This window comes from Mercenaria mercenaria, chromosome 8 (assembly GCF_021730395.1).
Source record: "Mercenaria mercenaria strain notata chromosome 8, MADL_Memer_1, whole genome shotgun sequence".
In the NCBI taxonomy this organism is placed as follows: domain Eukaryota; kingdom Metazoa; phylum Mollusca; class Bivalvia; order Venerida; family Veneridae; genus Mercenaria; species Mercenaria mercenaria.
The window spans coordinates 19,934,833-19,954,053 of NC_069368.1; the positions used below are offsets into that span (position 1 = coordinate 19,934,833).

Here is a 19,221-nt window from a genome sequence, read left to right on the forward strand (position 1 = left end):
ATTCTTAGAATAATTCCATGCACTCTTTCTTAATCACATTTCTCAAAATATTTATAGATATGTTAATCCAGTCAATCGAACTCGTGCATTTACTTTATTTTGCATGTTCGACCATATGTCAGATCTTAAAAATAGATTTTCCTATCATATGCATATAACACTTGTCATAAGCAAACTTTGACAGTTTTACCGGCAACATACCTTAAAGTTACCGCTAACTTACTGTACTTACTTACGTATTATACATAGCATTTTGCCCCTTCGCTTATTTTTGTCTTACACAACATTTGAAAGACAAAACCAAAAGTCATACATTTAAAAAGCTCAATGTAAAGCATTGTTATGAAGGTCTGAACTAAAATTACAGATAATACAGAAAATGATACATGAATGAAGAGAACAGCATAGTTAGACAGTTTATTTGTAATGATAATCGACATTTTCCGTTCATTCACATATTTCTTGTATTTTCTATTTCGCTAGTTTCCGGTTGTTGCAAAAAAATGCCAAGGCCGAAGAAAGACGAAATGGCATACGACAATTTGGAGTCGCACGAAAACTGCTCATTGTCATATCCGGTCCACTGCAATCAGTTCGCATGACCTAATTACCAGTTGCTAAAAAGTAATAAGGGACGATTAATGTCACAATGTTATACACTGTCAAATAAAGTGAAACATGTATGCATTTATCACCTTTATGTACGTTTTTATCCCACAAGACGTGTTACATCTTAAAACTTATTTCATACTGTGTTTGACGTCCTGCAGAATTTATCCCTACTACAAAGATAAATATCTCATTTATCTTCGAAGAAACTGTCGTTGATTCTGAGATAGAGAATGTGCAATGCTGGAATTTCACTCTCTGATATTGTATTACATCTGAGTACCCTCTCCTTGAGCCAACTGTGACATCATAAACCAGATCTGTAAAACCTGGTATATCGAACACGCCTGTCCAGTCTACCTCAATAGTTCGGTTATAAAGATTGATTGTCATGGCTTTACCTACACGAAAAAGAAATACAAAACAGTGGAAGTTCAGTTTAAAAAGTTCATTGATTGGAAAATTACACCTTATAACAAAAGACTTAAAACATTGTTGCAAACAGTCAATGTTGCAAACAAGAATGTAATTTCATGTAGGCGGTATTGTTTCAGGACTTTGCACTTGATAAGTATAAGGGCATAAATAAAGTCAAATCTTTACATTCTAAAGTGATATAAACAGGATCAGTCTGAGTAGTCAGTAATGTAACTACGTCAACTAGACATATATAAAACGGCTTTCTTAATCATTGTCTGTACACATGTATTTCAAGGGAGCCGAAAGCCAATGATGTACAATGATTTCTAAATATAATTCATTTAGAAATAGACAAAATTCTAAAACATCATGTGAAAAATAATAACACAATTCCTTAACAGATACTTGGAAAAGCATTAATCTGTTTCAAATTGATATGGAAAAAGTAACTGAATCTCATATTAACAGGGTAGAAATAAATAATTTAGTTTTGCCACAGCAAGAGTTTGCATCAACATTGACATGACGGCAGCATGATGCTGCAATAAATCTGACAAATCTACAGGCTTAAGCTATAAAAATCGACATTCATTGTAGCCAAAGTTTAATTTTTACCTGTTAGTTGAGGATGTTCCCCGTAAACCAGCAAATTCACTGTGAGTGGTTCACTGATGAAACCTCTCGAATATACTGCTCTTACATGTATCCTATACAATTCTGTTGGAACGAGATGGAGGGCACTGACTTCTACCAACGTGTGTTTATTTATGCTCTTCCAGTCAGCGTTTTGGTCGGACTCATGTCGCACACGATATTCATAGTGATCAATGTCAGAAATGTCCTCGAAACCAGACCACTCAATCTTAACATTTGACTTGTCCGATTGTATATATAAGTCAGTAATATTTTTACCGAACAATACAATTTCTTGTTTGATTTGAATAGCAGATACCACGCGCAGGTCGGCAAATTCAACACTTGTGTGGTATCTGGAAACAACAATCGAATTTGACACCAAACCTTGTGACAGTTCCACATTATTGATGCATACCGCTTTGATGAAAAAGTATTTTTCGTGCATTAAAATCATGTTATCAAAGCTGCATGTTTCGTTTGTCTCTGCAAGTTTCAATTTTTCTATTCCTTGCATCTGAAATCCAATACCTGAAAGTAAACCGGTAAGTCTGTGTTCATTTCTTAGTAGCAATACTTATTAGCTCCCCCGCACAAAGGTTAAGGTTACCGTTCTTATGATATCTTTTATTTCTGAAAATTAGAAAAACAATTTAGATCTATCATAAAACTGAAAATGAAAAAAAGCACGAAGGATATAGAAATACCGATTAAAATTGTACTAACCGATTCCGCAATAGCAGGCTTTTACACCACTTTCATCATCCTCGACCTTCCAATTTGCAAATATTCTGTAAACTGATCCATTAGACCCATCAACAAAAGTCAACGATGAAGCATTCATATTACTTATAACTGGTGGCGTTTTGTCAATGACAATTGGACCGCTCGTAAAATTGGAAGTTAGACCGGCATGATTTTCAGCAAGCACAGTCAAATACAGCGGACTCCCATGTTCTACGCTGATGTCAATCACGGCTTGGCTTCTATCGTTTAAAGGTAAAAATGGTCGAAGCTGTAGACCACCTCTTGTCGTCCCGATTCCATATCGTATCTGCAGTGACGATATTTTATTAGGTTTTACTAAAACAATATTGGTAATGCATTGTCAATGTTACCTTAACATACCTTGTGTTTACCTACTTTCTACAAAATGCGAGTACATCACTTTCGATACAGGACCGTTTAATAATAATTGTTAAGGGTTTTTTTGTCTTACATTTTCGTCCGACAAAATCAAACTACTAGTATATTTGCAGTTAAAACTATGTATCTCGAACTCGAAGAGGTCGAGAATTTTACTTTGAGATAAGGCCTAAAAAAAAATCTTTGTTTCCGGTAACATGCTCAAAAAAAATTTTTTTTATTAAGTGGGACTTTTCGGAAATTATTTTTGTGTCAAAAAGTGAATACAAATAATACCTTTAGAGCATCAGTAAGTTGATTTCTGACATCACTGTTTAAAGCAGAAAAAGTGCAGCTTTGCACATTTTTGACAAAAAATTGAAAAACATTTTCTCTAAGGCAATAAAAATATTTAGGGTCAGGCCAAAAATTTAGGGTAGGTCGGCATACCGGAAACGAACAATTTTTTTTACGCCCAACCGAAATTATTTTGTGCACGTGTTTTCGGGGCGAAATTTGAAAATGTATTCAGGATAGCCGGAATTAAAGATAAGCGAGTTCGAGATTTTGAGTTCAGAGTCCAGAAGTTTACCTTGTACACAGAGCTCTCTGGGTCTACGAGCAATGTTGTTACACCCAGCACTGACGGCCTGATTTGCTGTAATTTGATCGCGCCGTCGCCGTTCACGTTTGATGACGAGTGAACACACCCATACAAGTTAGCTTCTAATGTATGCCATCCTTCCGTGATAGTAGCTTGCTTTATTTCAATGACCAGTGATTTCTTTTCTTTTGATATAAAGTTGTATTCGAAGTCTTCGGAACCATCATGATTATGCGATGTATGTAATAGAACTTCAAACCTATCCATAACAAGAATAAGCTTTGCTATAGAACCGGTACCATATGTTACGCCACTGATTTTGTATAAATTATCCTTTTCTAGATCAGCTCTGAGTTCTAGGTAAACGTTGGACGATTCATTTTCCGTTTGTTCAAGGTCCAGTTTCGTTTCGTTTCTTTGCATTAAAGAGTATCTGCTGCAATGAAGTCCATATGGTGGAGTAACATCTACATGTTTCAAATTTGTTCTTGCAACAACACTGCTATGTCCTGCGGCATCGCACGCTTTTACCAAACCAACATAAGCCTTTCCATGCATGAGTTTCAAATTTGTAAATGTATACGAAGTTTTAAGGCCCACATTTCTAAGTACGATATTACTTAGATTAAAGCTACCATCTTCAGCCACGGCAATATGGTAGGATTTCACACCGGAATGGTGATCGAGAAAACCGTGCCACGACATACTGAATGTAGAGGTTAATGACTGGTATCCTTTATCAATATACTTATCAGTATTGAAGATCACGCCAGCTATTGGCGTGTCCATGTCTATCACGAAACCGTCAGAGCTGAGCGTGTTGTGCATTCCAATGGTATTGTAAGCCGTTACTGTAAAAAAGTATCTTGTTCCATGGGTGAGGCTAATATTTGTAAGCGTTACATTAGTCTCTAGACCAACTTCAGCAATTTGAAATACATCACTTCCTGAAATATAAGCGATAGTTTAGTTTTGGAGCAGGGGGTCTCTAAGATGAAAGACCCGGTACCAGTAATTGTGCTTTTTAGAACCCCACTGTCGTACGTAGAAATAAATTGTTCATTCAACAATAAAAAAGAAAGCAACAATTACGTGGTGTGATAATAATCGCTTCAAATGATAGTTCTAGCTTGCATTGATAAGATCATTTTTGCCGTATTTTGAAATATTTTCCGAAAAGAGCACGTTCATACATGCGAAATGAAATATAGTATTCATGAAACTGATCTTTTCTCACATTATTTGGCCCTTGCTACAGAAAGTAACATTATAAATAGAAATACAGATGTAATCCAGTCTGAATGGTTTGGTCAGTCATATTACTCTCGTAACAAAACATCTAAATGTACACAGCAAATATTTGTCTAAAATCGCATGCCCATAATTTTGATAGCACAAGACATCGCCATATTGATAACAAATGTAGGATAACCTAGATGATCTAAGCGGCTTAAAAGGGAATAAAGCTAAAGAGTACAGATGTACCACTTTGAATAGGATTTTACTTACTGCAAAATAAATCTGGGTAAACTAGACGTGACATTTCTCACACGGGTATGAGCATATTTTCCACAACAGTACTTCTTAAAGACAAATGTTTCAAAGAAGGCAATGTCTCGTTTTTATTTTTGCAGAAGGACCATACCAACCAGCTAGAATCTTAAACTGATTTATCTTTGCCAATGTTGTGAGTGGTTGTCTGAGGATTAAATATTCAAGTCAGATGCTATGTTTTAAAAGATATATATATATTCAGACATGTGTTCGTTTGTTCACTTCAAATTATTGGGTGACTGGTTAAAGTATTTCAAATTTAAATCTTATTCCATTGTCAGAATGTTTAAAAACACGTAATTTATTTACCATTCACGGATGTGCCAAGTGCGACTGTAAAGTATGAAAGTTTGCTTTGTGTCTCACGAAACACACCTTTCCAACAAAATGTTAGTTCATCCATCCAATCAATGATGTCGTAATCAATAACACACTTGGGATCGGAGTCTAATATGGATCGCCCTTTTGCTTGTTGTGGTGGTGTATGGTCAACCATGATTGGTGGGGACATAAAAGTAAAATGTTCAGTGTTTGAATACCAGGCTTTAACATATATTGTGTATTGCGTGTTATGTGTTAAACCAGATTTTAACGGTAAACAATGTATCACGTGTGTCCTCTTTCCAACGTCATACCATTGTTTCTCCGATGTACTGAATATCCCATCACCTGCCTTTTGACCTGACAAGCCCATACTCCATTCATACCGCACGATCAAAGCAGCATTAGAACCAACTGTTTTCCAGTGTCCTGTAAGACATGCTAATGAAGCTGTCGCATTTTCAGAGATGTTTGCAAGACCACTGTACACAATTACTCGCGGATAATCAAACGTGCCTACAACAGATGTGTTTATGGAAACACAGTCTATTTGTTCTAACGGCGTACAATATTTTCCTACCACGGAACATGTACAGTCTTGATTACACGAATGTACTTTACACGAGTGTTTTTCCAGTTCTAATGATCCTGAGTGATATTCAAAACTTGCCCGTTCCGATGACGAAGATAAAGGCACAATAGTTACTCGAAAAGCAGTGCTGTTTAAACCTGCAGTATTTTGTGCCCATATGGTTAGTATTATGGGACAACTATCATTTAATGAATCGTTCAATGTGACAACAGCACTCTGTCTCGAATCAGATTTGTTCGCATTTAAGGTAACAATTCCTTTTGTTAACTCATACCCGCTGAAATTTCGGCTTACTGTTATATAATATGTGTCTACTGACGAATCCGGATCAATAAACCCATACCATTTAATACTAATGTTTGCTCTACTAATGTTAAAAGGGTCCAGAAAGTTCGTCCAGCTCATTGGTGTGTGGTGGTGACGAATCTATTAATAACGTTTTGGACTCTGAGCTGGTACATAAGCCAGCGATATTACAACATGTGACAACAACCAAAATACTTGTCGCCATCACGTAACCAATTTTCCTTGTCAAGATTAATTAATAAAGTGTCGACATTGCCAATCGCAACATTTTCAATTGGTGTATGACCGTCGTGGTGAGTTTTTATGGAAATAATGTGTTCAACAATTGGGCTATCGGAATCAATGAACTTCCAGGAAACTCTAAGAAGAGATTTGTCCCACTCTACGTCTTTGTTCATTGAAGTATCATGATGCCCAATAGAGTGAAAGTTTGGTTTATCAAGAATTATCGGCGGTGTATTATCAACCTGAAAGCTGTCTGTTGTTTGGCTGACACTCATACCAGCCCAATTGAAAGCTTTTACCACCGCATACAATTTCAATCCGACGGGAAGATTCAGACCTGTCCGTATAATGTGGGACTGAAGAAGACCAGAAGATAGTGGGAAAATATCGCAAGAGTAGGGGTTAGTCCCAACACAATATTCGTAATGGTTGATATCGGACTGCGGATCTTCAAATCCCATCCATTGAATATGAACAGATGTTCTGCAAAAACAAAGCGAACATCATTTATCACATGGAATTATATCACTAACAATGTATATTACACTCCATCCATGTATTCTTTCTTAATTAAATGTCGAATAGTAATATTAAAAACGACACAATATATATCTATGACGCATGCTTTCTTTCATGATCTTGCTACCATAAATATTTATACCCCCACTAAACATGTTTGGGGAGAGTGGGGGCTATATAGGAGTCTGTTTTGTCCCGTCCCGTCGCGTCGCGTCCCGAAATCTATTATCTCAGTTATTACTAAACGGATTTGATTCAAACTTAAAACAGATGTTCCACCTTATCACCTTCATCATGTGACACAAGGTGCATAACTCTGACACCAACTTTAATGAATTATGTCCCCTTTTAGTTAGAATTTAAGGTTAATTTTGATGTATTTTCATAATGTCTCATTTATTACTAAATGGATTTGGTTCAAACTTAAAATAGATATTCCACCTCATCACCCACATCATGTGACACAAGATGCATAACTCTGACACTGATTTTTCATGAATCATGTCCCCTTTTACTTAGAATTTAAGGTTAATTTTGATGTATTTTCGCTATATCTCAGTAAGTACTAAATGGATTTGATTCAAACTTAAAACAGATGTCCCACCTCATCACCCACATCATGTGACACAAGGTGCATAACTCTGACTCCAATTTGTCATGAAATATGCCCCTTTTACTTGAAATTTAAGGTTGATTTTGATGCATTTTCACTATATATCATTCGGATTAGCTTAGAGCCAAAGGGAAGTAACCTTTTTACTTTTGTACTGAGTTACTTCCCCTTAAATTCCAAGAATTAGTCTATTTTTAGAAATTCTAATTTTAGATTTTCAATATTTTAGGTATTTTTCTAACTGTTTTTATTATAAATCTTATGTAGAAAGTAAAACATTTTTCTGTGGTAACATGTGTCGGTAAGACATTTTTTTGTATTCATTTTAGTGTATCGCTAATATCAGAGATTTTATATTTACCTCATCCCTTATCCTGGGCGCATATACTAGTATTACTTATATGCCGCGGAAGCCCAGGATGAAGTACTCCAAAGACGACTAAAATTTATTTTTTAGGTATTAAGTTTTTTTACGTTTTTATATTTTTCTAAGTATTTTTAAAATTTCTTATGGTTGCTATTCTTCTGTGACAAGACCGTATTATGGGGGTATAAGTCACTCCTGTGACAGTTCTAGTTATTTCATGTTCATATAAGATCATAAATTAATCGCTTCTGTTTTGTACATTCTTTATTAATACAAACAAAACTATGTACCGTTGTGGTATAAACTTTAAGTGCGCGTTTCCAGAGCCAATTTTTACAACGCCTGTAATAGGTGGAGAATTATCTAGAAGAATACCATCTGAACTAAAAGAGGTGCACAGTCCCGCAGAATTACATGCATCAACAGTGATATAGTACTTTTGGCCAGTAATAAATGTTCCGTTCCATGCCATATCTGAAATTAAAAAAAAAAATACAAACATGGTCTTAATATAACAGGATAATAATAATCACTTAAATCAAGATGACAACAAGCATTTTAAAGAAGTCAATTACTGTTAAAATACTTTTCTGTCTGTTGGAGATCTATCTACAACCGCGGACGTCATTTGTACGGCTTGCAGGTCCGTGCTTGAAGTAATGTCTAGAGGACGTCAGGGTGCATAGTCTAACACAAAGATTGAAAGTCGCCTTATGAACTTAACAGTCTCAATGTGGCGAAAAGACATAAAACAACTGTGTCATGTAAAGTATTTTATTATGATATTTTGTTCAAAGACTTCAAAACCCTGTCACGGAACAGGCAGATCACATCTAGGAAAATTTGTATTTACGATACTGTGTTACTTTCAAAAGACTAAGCGTTATTTATAAAGCTAACCTGTCTGAAGACCAACTTCAACCATGGTCTCTACATCGTATCTATAAGGTTTTGTCCCTAAACCCACCCTGTAATGTTGCATGCCACTGTGAGGATCAGAAAAGCCTCTCCAATGTCCGGCGAGTACGTGAAGGTCCTTTTGGAAGTCTTGGTCATTCTATAATAGTTTCAGTTCAATAATGTATAATCAGAAAACCTCGCAGTTTAACACTAGTCTAGTAAACCGGTGACATCATTTGATTACTTCAATCTTTCATGTAAAACAAACATACTTTATTTGTATTTTATGTCTTTTCTTTACCACATTATATCAATTTTACTCGCTCAATCTCATAAGCAGACCAAACATTACAAAGTTAATATTAGAAGAGAGAAAATGGTTCAGATTTTTTTATCTCCGTTGAATTTTGATACGGTGAAGCGCTTAACTTTTTGTGTCTTTATCAATATAAAAGACTTTGCTTTTTATGATTATATATTTCGTGTTTAAGGGTGGTTCTATAAGAGTGAAATTTATAAAATAACTATCCCTATTCTTGAAACAGAGAAGATTTCAAATATAATCAACCGTGTTATTTCACTGAATCATTGTAAACAATAAAACAACTAGATCTAATGCAAACTTATTTCCAATTTACATACTTTACATAGATTATAGAGCTTTTGCGATGCTAAATGCGACCAATGACTGATTCTTGGACTCCTGGCAGGTACGCTCTCCTTCACTTGGGAAACTGGAGACTGCAGTCAAATTAAACCTGTTCTTACCTTCTTTGGACCCACGATCTACGGAAAAAGTGAAAAATATCTATCCCTACCTGATGCATCCAGTGGCCATCTATAACATATCCCCCAGTCGGTGGAGACATATCTCTAATAAACTGTGATGTTGCTATTTCTGATTTCAACCCAGCCCTGTTCACAGCCTATTTATTAAATAGTATAAATTCCTGTGATGTTAAATTTGAAAACTAAATATTAAGTAGATCTAATAAATGATGTATGTGCTCTGTGCTAAATAATGTTATACCAAGTACATTTATATCAGCAGCACCCGTTATGTAACTAGTGATTTATTTCTCCATTTCTAAATAATGAGTAATAACTAAATGACTAACTCATTGTTGAAAATAGGAAGGAGAAAAATATTTTATTGATGCCCTAAAACTAATAATAATTTAATAATAATAAACAAATATTCGAAATCCTCAATTGCAAATTTCAATTACCCTTGCGTTGATAAAATAAAGATTTCCATCACTTAAGTTTCGTGGCAGCTGCAAGTGAATATATTCGTTATCAAACTGATCTGGTTCAGTGATATCGCAAACCCTTGACTGTGTCCCCAGACACACCTCAAAGTAAGCTATCCCACTTTCCGTATCGATAAATTCAGCCAAATATAGGTCAATATAGTCTGAACTAATAAAACCATCAACATTTCGCACATTGTCAATTACAATATAGCCTGTTGTTGGTGGCGAACTATCTACAACAAGTTCTTTAGAATGTATTGTCGAAGATAGTCCGGACCAGGCAGTTGCTGAAAAAAAACCAACGTAAATTTCACTTATATGTTTCTAACCTACTTGACATTGTTACAAAGCAGGACAATTTACAGCCTGACTGCCACTGAAATCCGGGGCAGTGAAATATTGTTCCGATGTTATATACATCATGTAGGCTTATTTAACGCTTTCTTGCAATTATCATGGTGTGTTTGAATCTTCCGAAAAAAAAAATATACGTAAAAGCATTGTACTGATATAGAGCTTAAAATTCTAGATTATGAAAGGCAATTGAAAACTAACAGGGAGTGCTTATATATCAAATTTAAGACGAAGTGAGATACTTGAGCCTTGATTTGATCATTCTGAAGTATGGTGTTCAAGCTTTTTAATATCCATGTAGTTCCCCATGGAAATAATCAAACCTATCAAGCCAATAATCAATATGAAATCCTCAGTTATAACTGGATTACTGCGGGAAGAACTTATCTGACTGTGAAATAGTTGTCAAATACTTGCATATTGTATGGCATAAGAAAATGTTTTAGGTCTAATAAAATGTTATATGTACCATACACACATACAAATGAGAAAACTACTCTTTAAAATTTACTTTGAATATGACATTTAAATGAATGACTTAGCACTAAAGTTCTGATTATAAATTAGTTCAGTGTCGCTTTTAAGTGATGTCATACAAGTGCATAGATAAATACCAGATATGATTATCATTTGTGTAATTTATAACTAAATAAGACAGATGGTTATTTCTTCAGGTTTGCAATGATATTTCTTGTATAACACTTTTCAGCATAACATTATAGATACAAATGATAAATACTGGCTTTTGTTTTACTACGTTTTAGTATAGCATAAACATGGCGTTTTATGTTACACCAACTTTTTAATGTTCTTAAATGATTTGAAAGATGTCCAGTACGTTACCTTTAATGAATACAACTAAAGTTGCCCCGTCTTTGGTATTATTTAATTGTGCTGTGATTCTTTGTACATGGCCAACGTTTGTAAAATTCTGAATATCCGCACTTAGAGACGAGGAACCTAATGGAAATACATACAAAAATGACAAGTTATAAATCAGTTATATCTATAAAAATTATATTTGTATAATGCTATTTTTCTACAGATGATGTTTGATGAAATAAGTGAAGCAAACTTACGAATAGTTGTTTTAAACAGACATTTTAATGATAAATACATACCAATAGCGTAGGAATAGTACTGTAGGTTTTCTCCATATCCAAGAACCGATGCATCTATGTTATCACTGAAACCGCCCAATGTGATACGTATGTCGCTTACGTCATTCACAAACCCTCCAGTGTTATCAACATATACCTGTCCCCCAGAAGGAGGGGTGTCGTCCAAGATGAATCCGTTACTGCATGAGCTGATTTCAGGAACATTCTCGGTATATGTTTCCCTATATATTTCAGCGGCTTCAGAAGAGGCACAAATGAAATAAAGGTTGTTCATTATAATATCTGTATTTTGAAACAAAATGTATCCATCCACGCTTGCTTGAGAAGTTATACATTCGGTGTCTCTTTGACATTGACCAAATGCTGGAATACGTCTGGCCGACATTAAATACCACGTGACGTTCCTCTGGGATGCATATAACACTGCAGCTGCTATCTTTGTATCTCTTGTTCCAAAGTTAAGCTCAGCATCATGTAGTATAGCTGTTTTGCGTCCTAAACTAGAGCTGTGGATCATCTTTAAAATAAGCAAAATTCATTTACCATGCAGTAACAGATATCAAACCGTAATATTATGCATTTTGAAAAGACGGCAGTTGAGTATCTTGGAAACCACTCACTTATGAATTGATTACCCCTAACCGCGAGGTGTAGAATTCTTTCATGCAATGAAGCCACAAATAGCTGGCTTTTGGAAAACGTTGTTTGCATTCCCCACCCCGTGGTCGCCCGCGCCTGCGTTAGTGATCGGGGGCACCTGGGGTTTCCTCCACCATGAAAAACTGGGAAGGCACCATATAACCTATGATTGTGTCGGTGTGACGTTCAGCCCAACAAAACTAAACGAAAAAAAGGACGACATAGAGCTACATGTATCAGTATGGATTACAATTAAATAAAGAAATCTTACTTCTAATATTCTTTTCCAAGTATCTGCAGATGCGTCCATATCATATACTGTATTCGTCTCTTGAATTCCTCTCGAATGAAAAACTGGTCTTGTACAAGCTATTTTCATATTTCCAGCGTATGAATACGCCCTCACACAACAATAAAGTGTCGAATGAGAATGAACTGGCAAATGAATAAATTCAGTCATCTAGAAAAATATACATGAAAAAAATAAGTGTACTGTTGTTGTTGTTTCAAAGGCAATGTCTTTACATGAGGAAATTACTTCATAACAATACTTTTGATAGTTATATCATATTTAAAAAAAGGTGCATGGTTTGTGTTTCGTTACCGCTAAATTAATTGATTGAAATATTAACATGTTTTTACATCAGCAAGTTTAGATTATTACTTACCGACATATTTGCTTGCTCCTTATTTTGAATTATCTTCCATTGATCAGTTTCGTGGTTACCGTCTGCGTCTTTGCTGAGAACCCACTGATATAAAACGATACCACTTGGTGCCACAAATGGTGTTAAAGCAATGTTTACAATCATATCTTTACCATTGCCGTCCATTATGATCCCTGCTTTGACGGCAGAATCAATAGTTATGGAGTTTTCAAAGACAAACTTGTCTGACTGTATTATTTCTGAACAACTTACAGGTGTACATAATTTTACACCAACTGAGTATGTTTTGTTCTCAGCCAACCTAATATTTTGAAAAGTGTAGTAAAACTCAACAATATCTGATTTAGCGATTAACTGTGTACAAGATGCGTCATGGGTCACACATTTATGTTCCAGAAGTTCCCATTTTGGAAGCAATAATGTAATGTTACTATTCTTTTCAATGTAAACAGAGAGGCTGTTTTTCGTCGTTACGTAGCCTTGTCTATGTTTTTCGATAATACTGATGCGTGTGTTAGTTACATTTATTCCATATATTTCAAAACATGGTTGATCCACATACGGAGTTATTACATATGTTTTCATATCGCGATATGATAACTGCATCGTATCAGGTTTAACAATTGCCTCACTTGAATTCATAGTTAATTCATCTGAATTAGTTTCAACAGTCATCAAATACAGAGAACCAATTTCCAAATGTGTCTCTGAACAAACTTCAGCAAAGGAAGAATTTAGAAAGCGAATATGTTTTACAATAGATACACTTCTATGACCAAGTTTTATATCAGACTTCCTTATTAAAGTCTTGTTTTCGACAATTAACACTCCGTTTGAACTAGACACAGTCGTGCCACCTGAGCACGAAGCACGGACAGACATGAAATAACGTACGCCATACATAAATTTTTCCGATGTAAGACAATACAGTGGCCGATCTGGTCTTACATGTTCAAAAGCAAGAATGTTGTCTTTTGCTACATTTGTACCCACTCCAATATCTAACGAGACATTCTCGTGATGTCTAAATCCTGTCCAGCGAACACACAATTTCTTTTCTGTAAAGTGAACATTGATGTCTATCTTACTTGAAGTTTTTGCAGGATCAATATCATGAACAACACCATCGCCAGGAGGATATCTTGAAGGGATTTTGAATGGATCGGTCTGCAATTTTGTAAAATGGCCTGCTCTATTGTAAATGAAAACATCCACTGCAAAGTCTAGTCCCAGCTCAGTATCCTTCTTTTGAAGTCTTCTAAGTGGATAAGAAATGCAGTCACTTGGTAAGCTTTTACAATCTTCCGAAGCATCATTACGCCATTCAAGAAGAGGAGAAACTTTTTTAGATCCTTGAACTGAAGATGAATATGTTACTCTTAAACATAATATATCTATTTTAAAGCATCAATTATTATCAATAACATTAGATAATTTCTTTTGGGGCTACTACTTGTAGAGCATGAGTTATATCGCAGAAATGTGGACATGCTGTGTAATACCAAATCATCTTAACATTCTGCAAAATCCAATTTCTAAATGTTCTTTCTTGATTATAAATGTGTACGTGAAAAGTATATGGAATAAAAAGGAAGGTAATTTCGTACCAAATTGGAAGAAAATCTGGTCAATTTTCTCTTTCTGTTCAATATCGTAAAACTGATCTTCGCCCCAGCTAATTGTCAGCTTTTCGTTATCGGTAGAAACAAGTGGTTTCTTCGTGTACAGCGGTGGTGTTTCATCTATAATAATTGGGCCGAGAATAATAGTATTTTCTTTTTTTGCCTTGTTTTGTACCTTAATGAATATGTAAAATTCATCGTCTGACCCCACGCCAAGGTGGTGAACTTTGAAATATGGACTGCCATTGCTCGATTTATACTTTTGCATCGATGGAGCAGATTTCTCCCCTGGCGACTTTCCGAATCCCACGAAGACATTTTCGATTTGACTTAAGCTTTCTTGAACATCCCATTTTATAGAGACATGGTCGTTAGGAAGATATATAATTGTTTTCGAGTTCAACAGAGGGAGACGCTTGCATATGAATTCTTCTATATCCGTGTCATTGTTCGAGTTAGGCAATTCTGGCAATATATTGAACATTTCGATACCAATAGTATCGTTAAAACAGCGATCTTCGCAGATAATTTTGCCTGTAAGAGGAATTTTATTTAATTCGGAGTCGAAAAGCCATGCTTGTCCATTCAAACAAAACATCGATTCTGACCATTTTGCGTGTTCAATACTAATATTTTGAAGAATTGGTGGTAAGATGTCTCTTGTAATTCCATCAGAGCAAACGGGAGTAGATGATTGCATTGCGTTGTTTATCGCTAAAACCGTTGCATACACTTTTCCAGTGAAATTGGCTTGTACTTTGATAGGGGTTTCGGTGTGCAGCGTTTCGAAGAATTGAATGGCTTTAAATGATTTGTTGTTAGAATGAAAATGTTCTTGGCTGAGACATTTATCGGAAATTCCAATTCTGTACATCTTAACTCCGCTTTCGTGATCTAAATATCCGTGCCATCTAACAATAAAATCGCTGTCGCTTGTGTAGTCAATATCGGGTCCACCGACTGCACCTTTAAAGAAATATATATCTTCCAAATGAATCTTAATGTTCAAAATGAACATTTTATTCAAACGTTCTCTTTGGTGTAAACAAAATTCTCGATGATTTCTATAATAATTGATTGCCTTTACAAACGAAGGTCTTTATAGAATCGATAAAAATTAACTTTAAAAGACAAAGAATCGTGAATATGTGAGGTACAATACTTAGATAATAGTCACCATATTACTACTGAACATGTAAAATTTTACCCTCAAATACAACACCGCTCTCAGGAGGGGACTCATCTACAAGAATATCTAGATGCTCAACGTTTCGTAATCTGGCATTATTATACACAGTAACGGTGAAGAAATGGTTCCGGTTATGATCTCCCATATGTGTATTGTTGTTAACTAGTTTATTCAAGTCAATTGTGTACAACGTTTTCTCACATTCACCAATGTCTGGACAGTAGCATTTGCTGCTGTTGCTCGGACATCTGTCCTAAAAAGAGAATAATTTTGTCACTGAAAAAGCAAGGTATACTGGCAAAAATTATCGTTTATGTTTATCCGTACAATTTCCTTTTGTTTACCAATATGAGATTTTAATAACATTTTTTAGAATCCAATTCATCAAAACCACTTTCATAATCCCTATCGAGGCCCCGGACACTTTGTTTACTTTCGTATTTGTTATGTAATATAGTAACTAAGTTTCAAAATCCATGATGTCGAGATAATAAAGGCGTTCAATAAGACAAATGTTCAGTCCCATTAATGCGTGTTTCATGTTTAAGTTATAAAGCCAGCTATATGGTCACCAAGATTAGGCGCATATAGTATAAGACTTCAACATTGTAAGAAAAATTCATTTGCTGAGCGGAGTGATATTTTTCCTGTTTTGTTTCTTTCGCATTCAGTTAATTGGGATAAATCGATTGTCTGGGATTTTGATTTAGGGATCAGTTAAAAACGAAGATATCAAAAACAAAAGCTTACTGATTTTAGTTTGTTGACCCTGATTTTCCCGCTTCCTAGATGTTGTCCAACATCATTTGTTCCAAACGACCATTCTATTGACCTAATACCACTGTGTGGGTCAAAGGTTTCAAAAGACAGTTTCATCTTCGACAGGTCCTTGCTATCATGAACATAATTGTTCTGTGCCATCTTTGGTAAGCCAAATATGTTCTATGATTGGGCCTGAACTGTCTATGTAAACAGTTCTCTTCTCAACTAAGCTATTGTTCATTATGTCTTCAGCTTTAACACTTAGTATATACGAGTCTCCGTCTTTTATAACAAGTTTAGCACAATAACGCTGTTGTTTCAGAGACGGAACATTAGTTTCATCTGAAAACGATTCATTATTCACTTTCCATGAATCCTTGAAATTAACGATGCCATGTACGTTCTCTGTACCATTAATTGGCATTGGACCTGATATTTGTTCGTAAATACCTGAAAAGTCAGGATTTGGTTCTATAGAATGAAGTAACGGGTTGTCCAAATAGAAATCGTTATAAAAGAAATCTAGCCAACTAATGCAAATGTCTTTATGATGTGTCTGCCATGTATAATGTGTTTCCACGGAAGCAGATGTTACGTAAAACATTGTTTTATTTTGTCGCGTTTTTATAACTGATGAATTGTCATACAAAACAAAACGGCGAGCAAACCTGACATTATCTGCAACATCTTTTACTTCAAGTTTTATGCAATACAGTCTAGGTGCATTTGCCGTAAGATTCAAGGTAAGAGAAGTCTCTGAAACATTAAGTTTCTTTGAGTATACTAGTGATTGGCTTCCATTAGAAGAAACTTCGTGCATGCTTACTTCATAAAAAGCTATTCCAGAGGCACTTGAATTATTTGCACCGTAAGGTATCCTATCAAACCATCCAGCAAACTCAGCAAAAAAATGTTTAGAACGTGTTATCCGTTTATCAATAAGTAAAGGATTTTGATTACAAGACATGTTTTCAAGGCAGTGCTGTGGTTTAGCATTATCATAGATATAACAAAGGACTTCTGTTGTTCTTGTCTTTTGGTAAGGCACAGGATCAAGTAGTTTATTTGTTCTTGTATCTTCAGCTTGTACAAAACCACCTCCCAGGGTTTCAAAGTGCAAACACAATCTAAAAGGTATACAAGTATTATCTCAAAATATGACAGTCCGTAGTTGATAAATGAGTCAAACAAGACAAATAAGAAACGAGTCTTAAACACTTTATCTTTTAACAGTTAAAAACACTGTAACTAATCTACTGAAAATTCAAAATGAAAACATAATCAAATCTTAAATAAATCATGAGTGTGGACTGACGTAAACTGTCTGATAACAGATTAGTGTGATAAGTGTTTAACGTTATATTTCATCGGAAAGTAGTCTATAAGCAACGTTATACCTTTCTCCGTTTGTAAGGCTATATTTTGGCTGTGGTAATAATATTTGTGTTCTGTTGGATATCGTATGTCTAACTTTTGTCCCGTTAGCCACATCTATCACTAAATGCTTCCTGCCTTTTTCAATTTCTTTGCCTAAAATACATAAGCATTAACGCTTTAAGTAATCTTATCTAGTACAGTGTCTTTGTCATATCAAACGAAAAGAATATGAAATGCAGTTAATCTAATCACAAAGTGCTTCCCCCATATGAAGCAATAAACCGCCTCGTCTTCTGTCGCATACAAAGGATTGGTTAAAACGTTATTGATTGTGGTACATCTATCCTTAAGACTAGGATTAATTAGAGCAAATGGTTTTTGAAATATATTAGCAGATACAAGCGGATGCTGGTCTGGATCCATGCTGGTCGCAAAGCCACTATGTTGGTTTTCTCATGGCGCGGCTCAAATATTCTAACAATAAAATGATATTCTAAAAATAAAATATAATACTTTGATCAATGAACAAAGCTCATTTCTATACATGTAGGTAATGCATATAATATATGAATAATTTACCGTCTATGCCGACACGCTTTATATACACAGTTGTATCTGTAATACCAAAATTGCTTGTACTTATGTATGAAGGGTTGGGTATTGTAACATTAACTGAAAAATCTGACTGCATCCTCAAGTCAAGTTTTACTGGCTGAAAGTTCCCATATAAGTCGTGTAGCATGTGGCATTTTCCAGCAGTGGTTTGTCTTTTCTTGCTATTCGATCCTGATACTGTTGTGAAACACTGGTTTATAGTCGGTGTGTTGGTATTGGTCACTGTAAAAGTAAGATAAAAATAAAATGTTTATAGACATGTTTGTGTAAAATGCAACCTTTCTTTCCAAGATGATTATGAATCTATTTCACATTCCATCGCTATCCACGCAGATATCATCTCTTTATACAAGAAGACAGTGCTTCTGAAATAATATCATATTCGTTTTCCACGACTAATTTATACTAAAAAAAAATTGTCACATACTGGCGGAGAACTAATTGAGCTGCGCCATGAGAAAAACAACCTGGTGCATTTGCGGCAAGTATGGATGCAGACCAGCCTGCACATTCGCGCAATCTGGTCAGGATCCATGCTGATCGCTTTCAAAGCCGATTTGCAATTAGAGAAACCGTTAGCGAATAGGATGGATCCTGACCAGACTGCGTGAATGCGAAGGCTGGTCTGGATCCATGCTAGTCGAATATGCACTATGTTGGTTTTCTCGTGGCGCGGCTCAATTTAGTTATGGTACTGGTACAGCTACACCATAATCGCCGGCTAAGTAAAAACATAATTATAACGGGCCACTTTGAACACGAATCCTTCCGACTGGCTCAAAAACTTTTCCGCCAATAATTATTTATCAAGAACAGGGAAGATAAGACTA

At 35.4% G+C, this 19,221-nt stretch overlaps 2 protein-coding genes across 2 annotated transcripts; both read right to left on the bottom strand.

Moving 5' to 3' along the window:
* Positions 1-398: 398 nt before the first annotated feature.
* LOC128558963 (uncharacterized) lies at positions 399-6,263 on the bottom strand. Its single transcript, XM_053549492.1, has 5 exons — positions 5,255-6,263; positions 3,380-4,338; positions 2,389-2,716; positions 1,645-2,193; positions 399-1,010 (listed from the first exon to the last, which is right to left on the bottom strand). Exons 1-5 carry the CDS (start codon positions 6,261-6,263, stop codon positions 727-729), a joined length of 3,129 nt encoding a protein of 1,042 aa, XP_053405467.1. The 3' UTR covers positions 399-726.
* Positions 6,264-6,331: 68 nt separating this feature from the next.
* On the bottom strand, positions 6,332-16,704 carry LOC128558962 (uncharacterized). Its single transcript, XM_053549491.1, has 12 exons — positions 16,388-16,704; positions 15,656-15,890; positions 14,434-15,414; positions 12,827-14,184; positions 12,430-12,618; positions 11,520-12,036; positions 11,242-11,358; positions 10,018-10,331; positions 9,607-9,714; positions 8,789-8,945; positions 8,179-8,362; positions 6,332-6,872 (listed from the first exon to the last, which is right to left on the bottom strand). Exons 1-12 carry the CDS (start codon positions 16,556-16,558, stop codon positions 6,332-6,334), a joined length of 4,872 nt encoding a protein of 1,623 aa, XP_053405466.1. The 5' UTR covers positions 16,559-16,704.
* Between the last annotated feature and the right edge of the window lie 2,517 nt (positions 16,705-19,221).

Coding starts and splice junctions, on each gene's coding strand:
- LOC128558963 (XM_053549492.1), bottom strand. CDS start 6,263: ATGAGCTGGACGAACTTTCTGGACCCTTTTAACATTAGTAGAGCAAAC. Junction 2,194..2,388: donor AGCCTGCTATTGCGGAATCG/GTTAGTACAATT, acceptor GTTTACTTTCAG/GTATTGGATTTCAGATGCAA. Junction 1,011..1,644: donor GGAACATCCTCAACTAACAG/GTAAAAATTAAA, acceptor TTTTTCGTGTAG/GTAAAGCCATGACAATCAAT.
- LOC128558962 (XM_053549491.1), bottom strand. CDS start 16,558: ATGGCACAGAACAATTATGTTCATGATAGCAAGGACCTGTCGAAGATG. Junction 15,891..16,387: donor GGGTCAACAAACTAAAATCA/GTAAGCTTTTGT, acceptor TTCTCTTTTTAG/GACAGATGTCCGAGCAACAG. Junction 8,363..8,788: donor TGAAGTTGGTCTTCAGACAG/GTTAGCTTTATA, acceptor TTTTAATTTCAG/ATATGGCATGGAACGGAACA.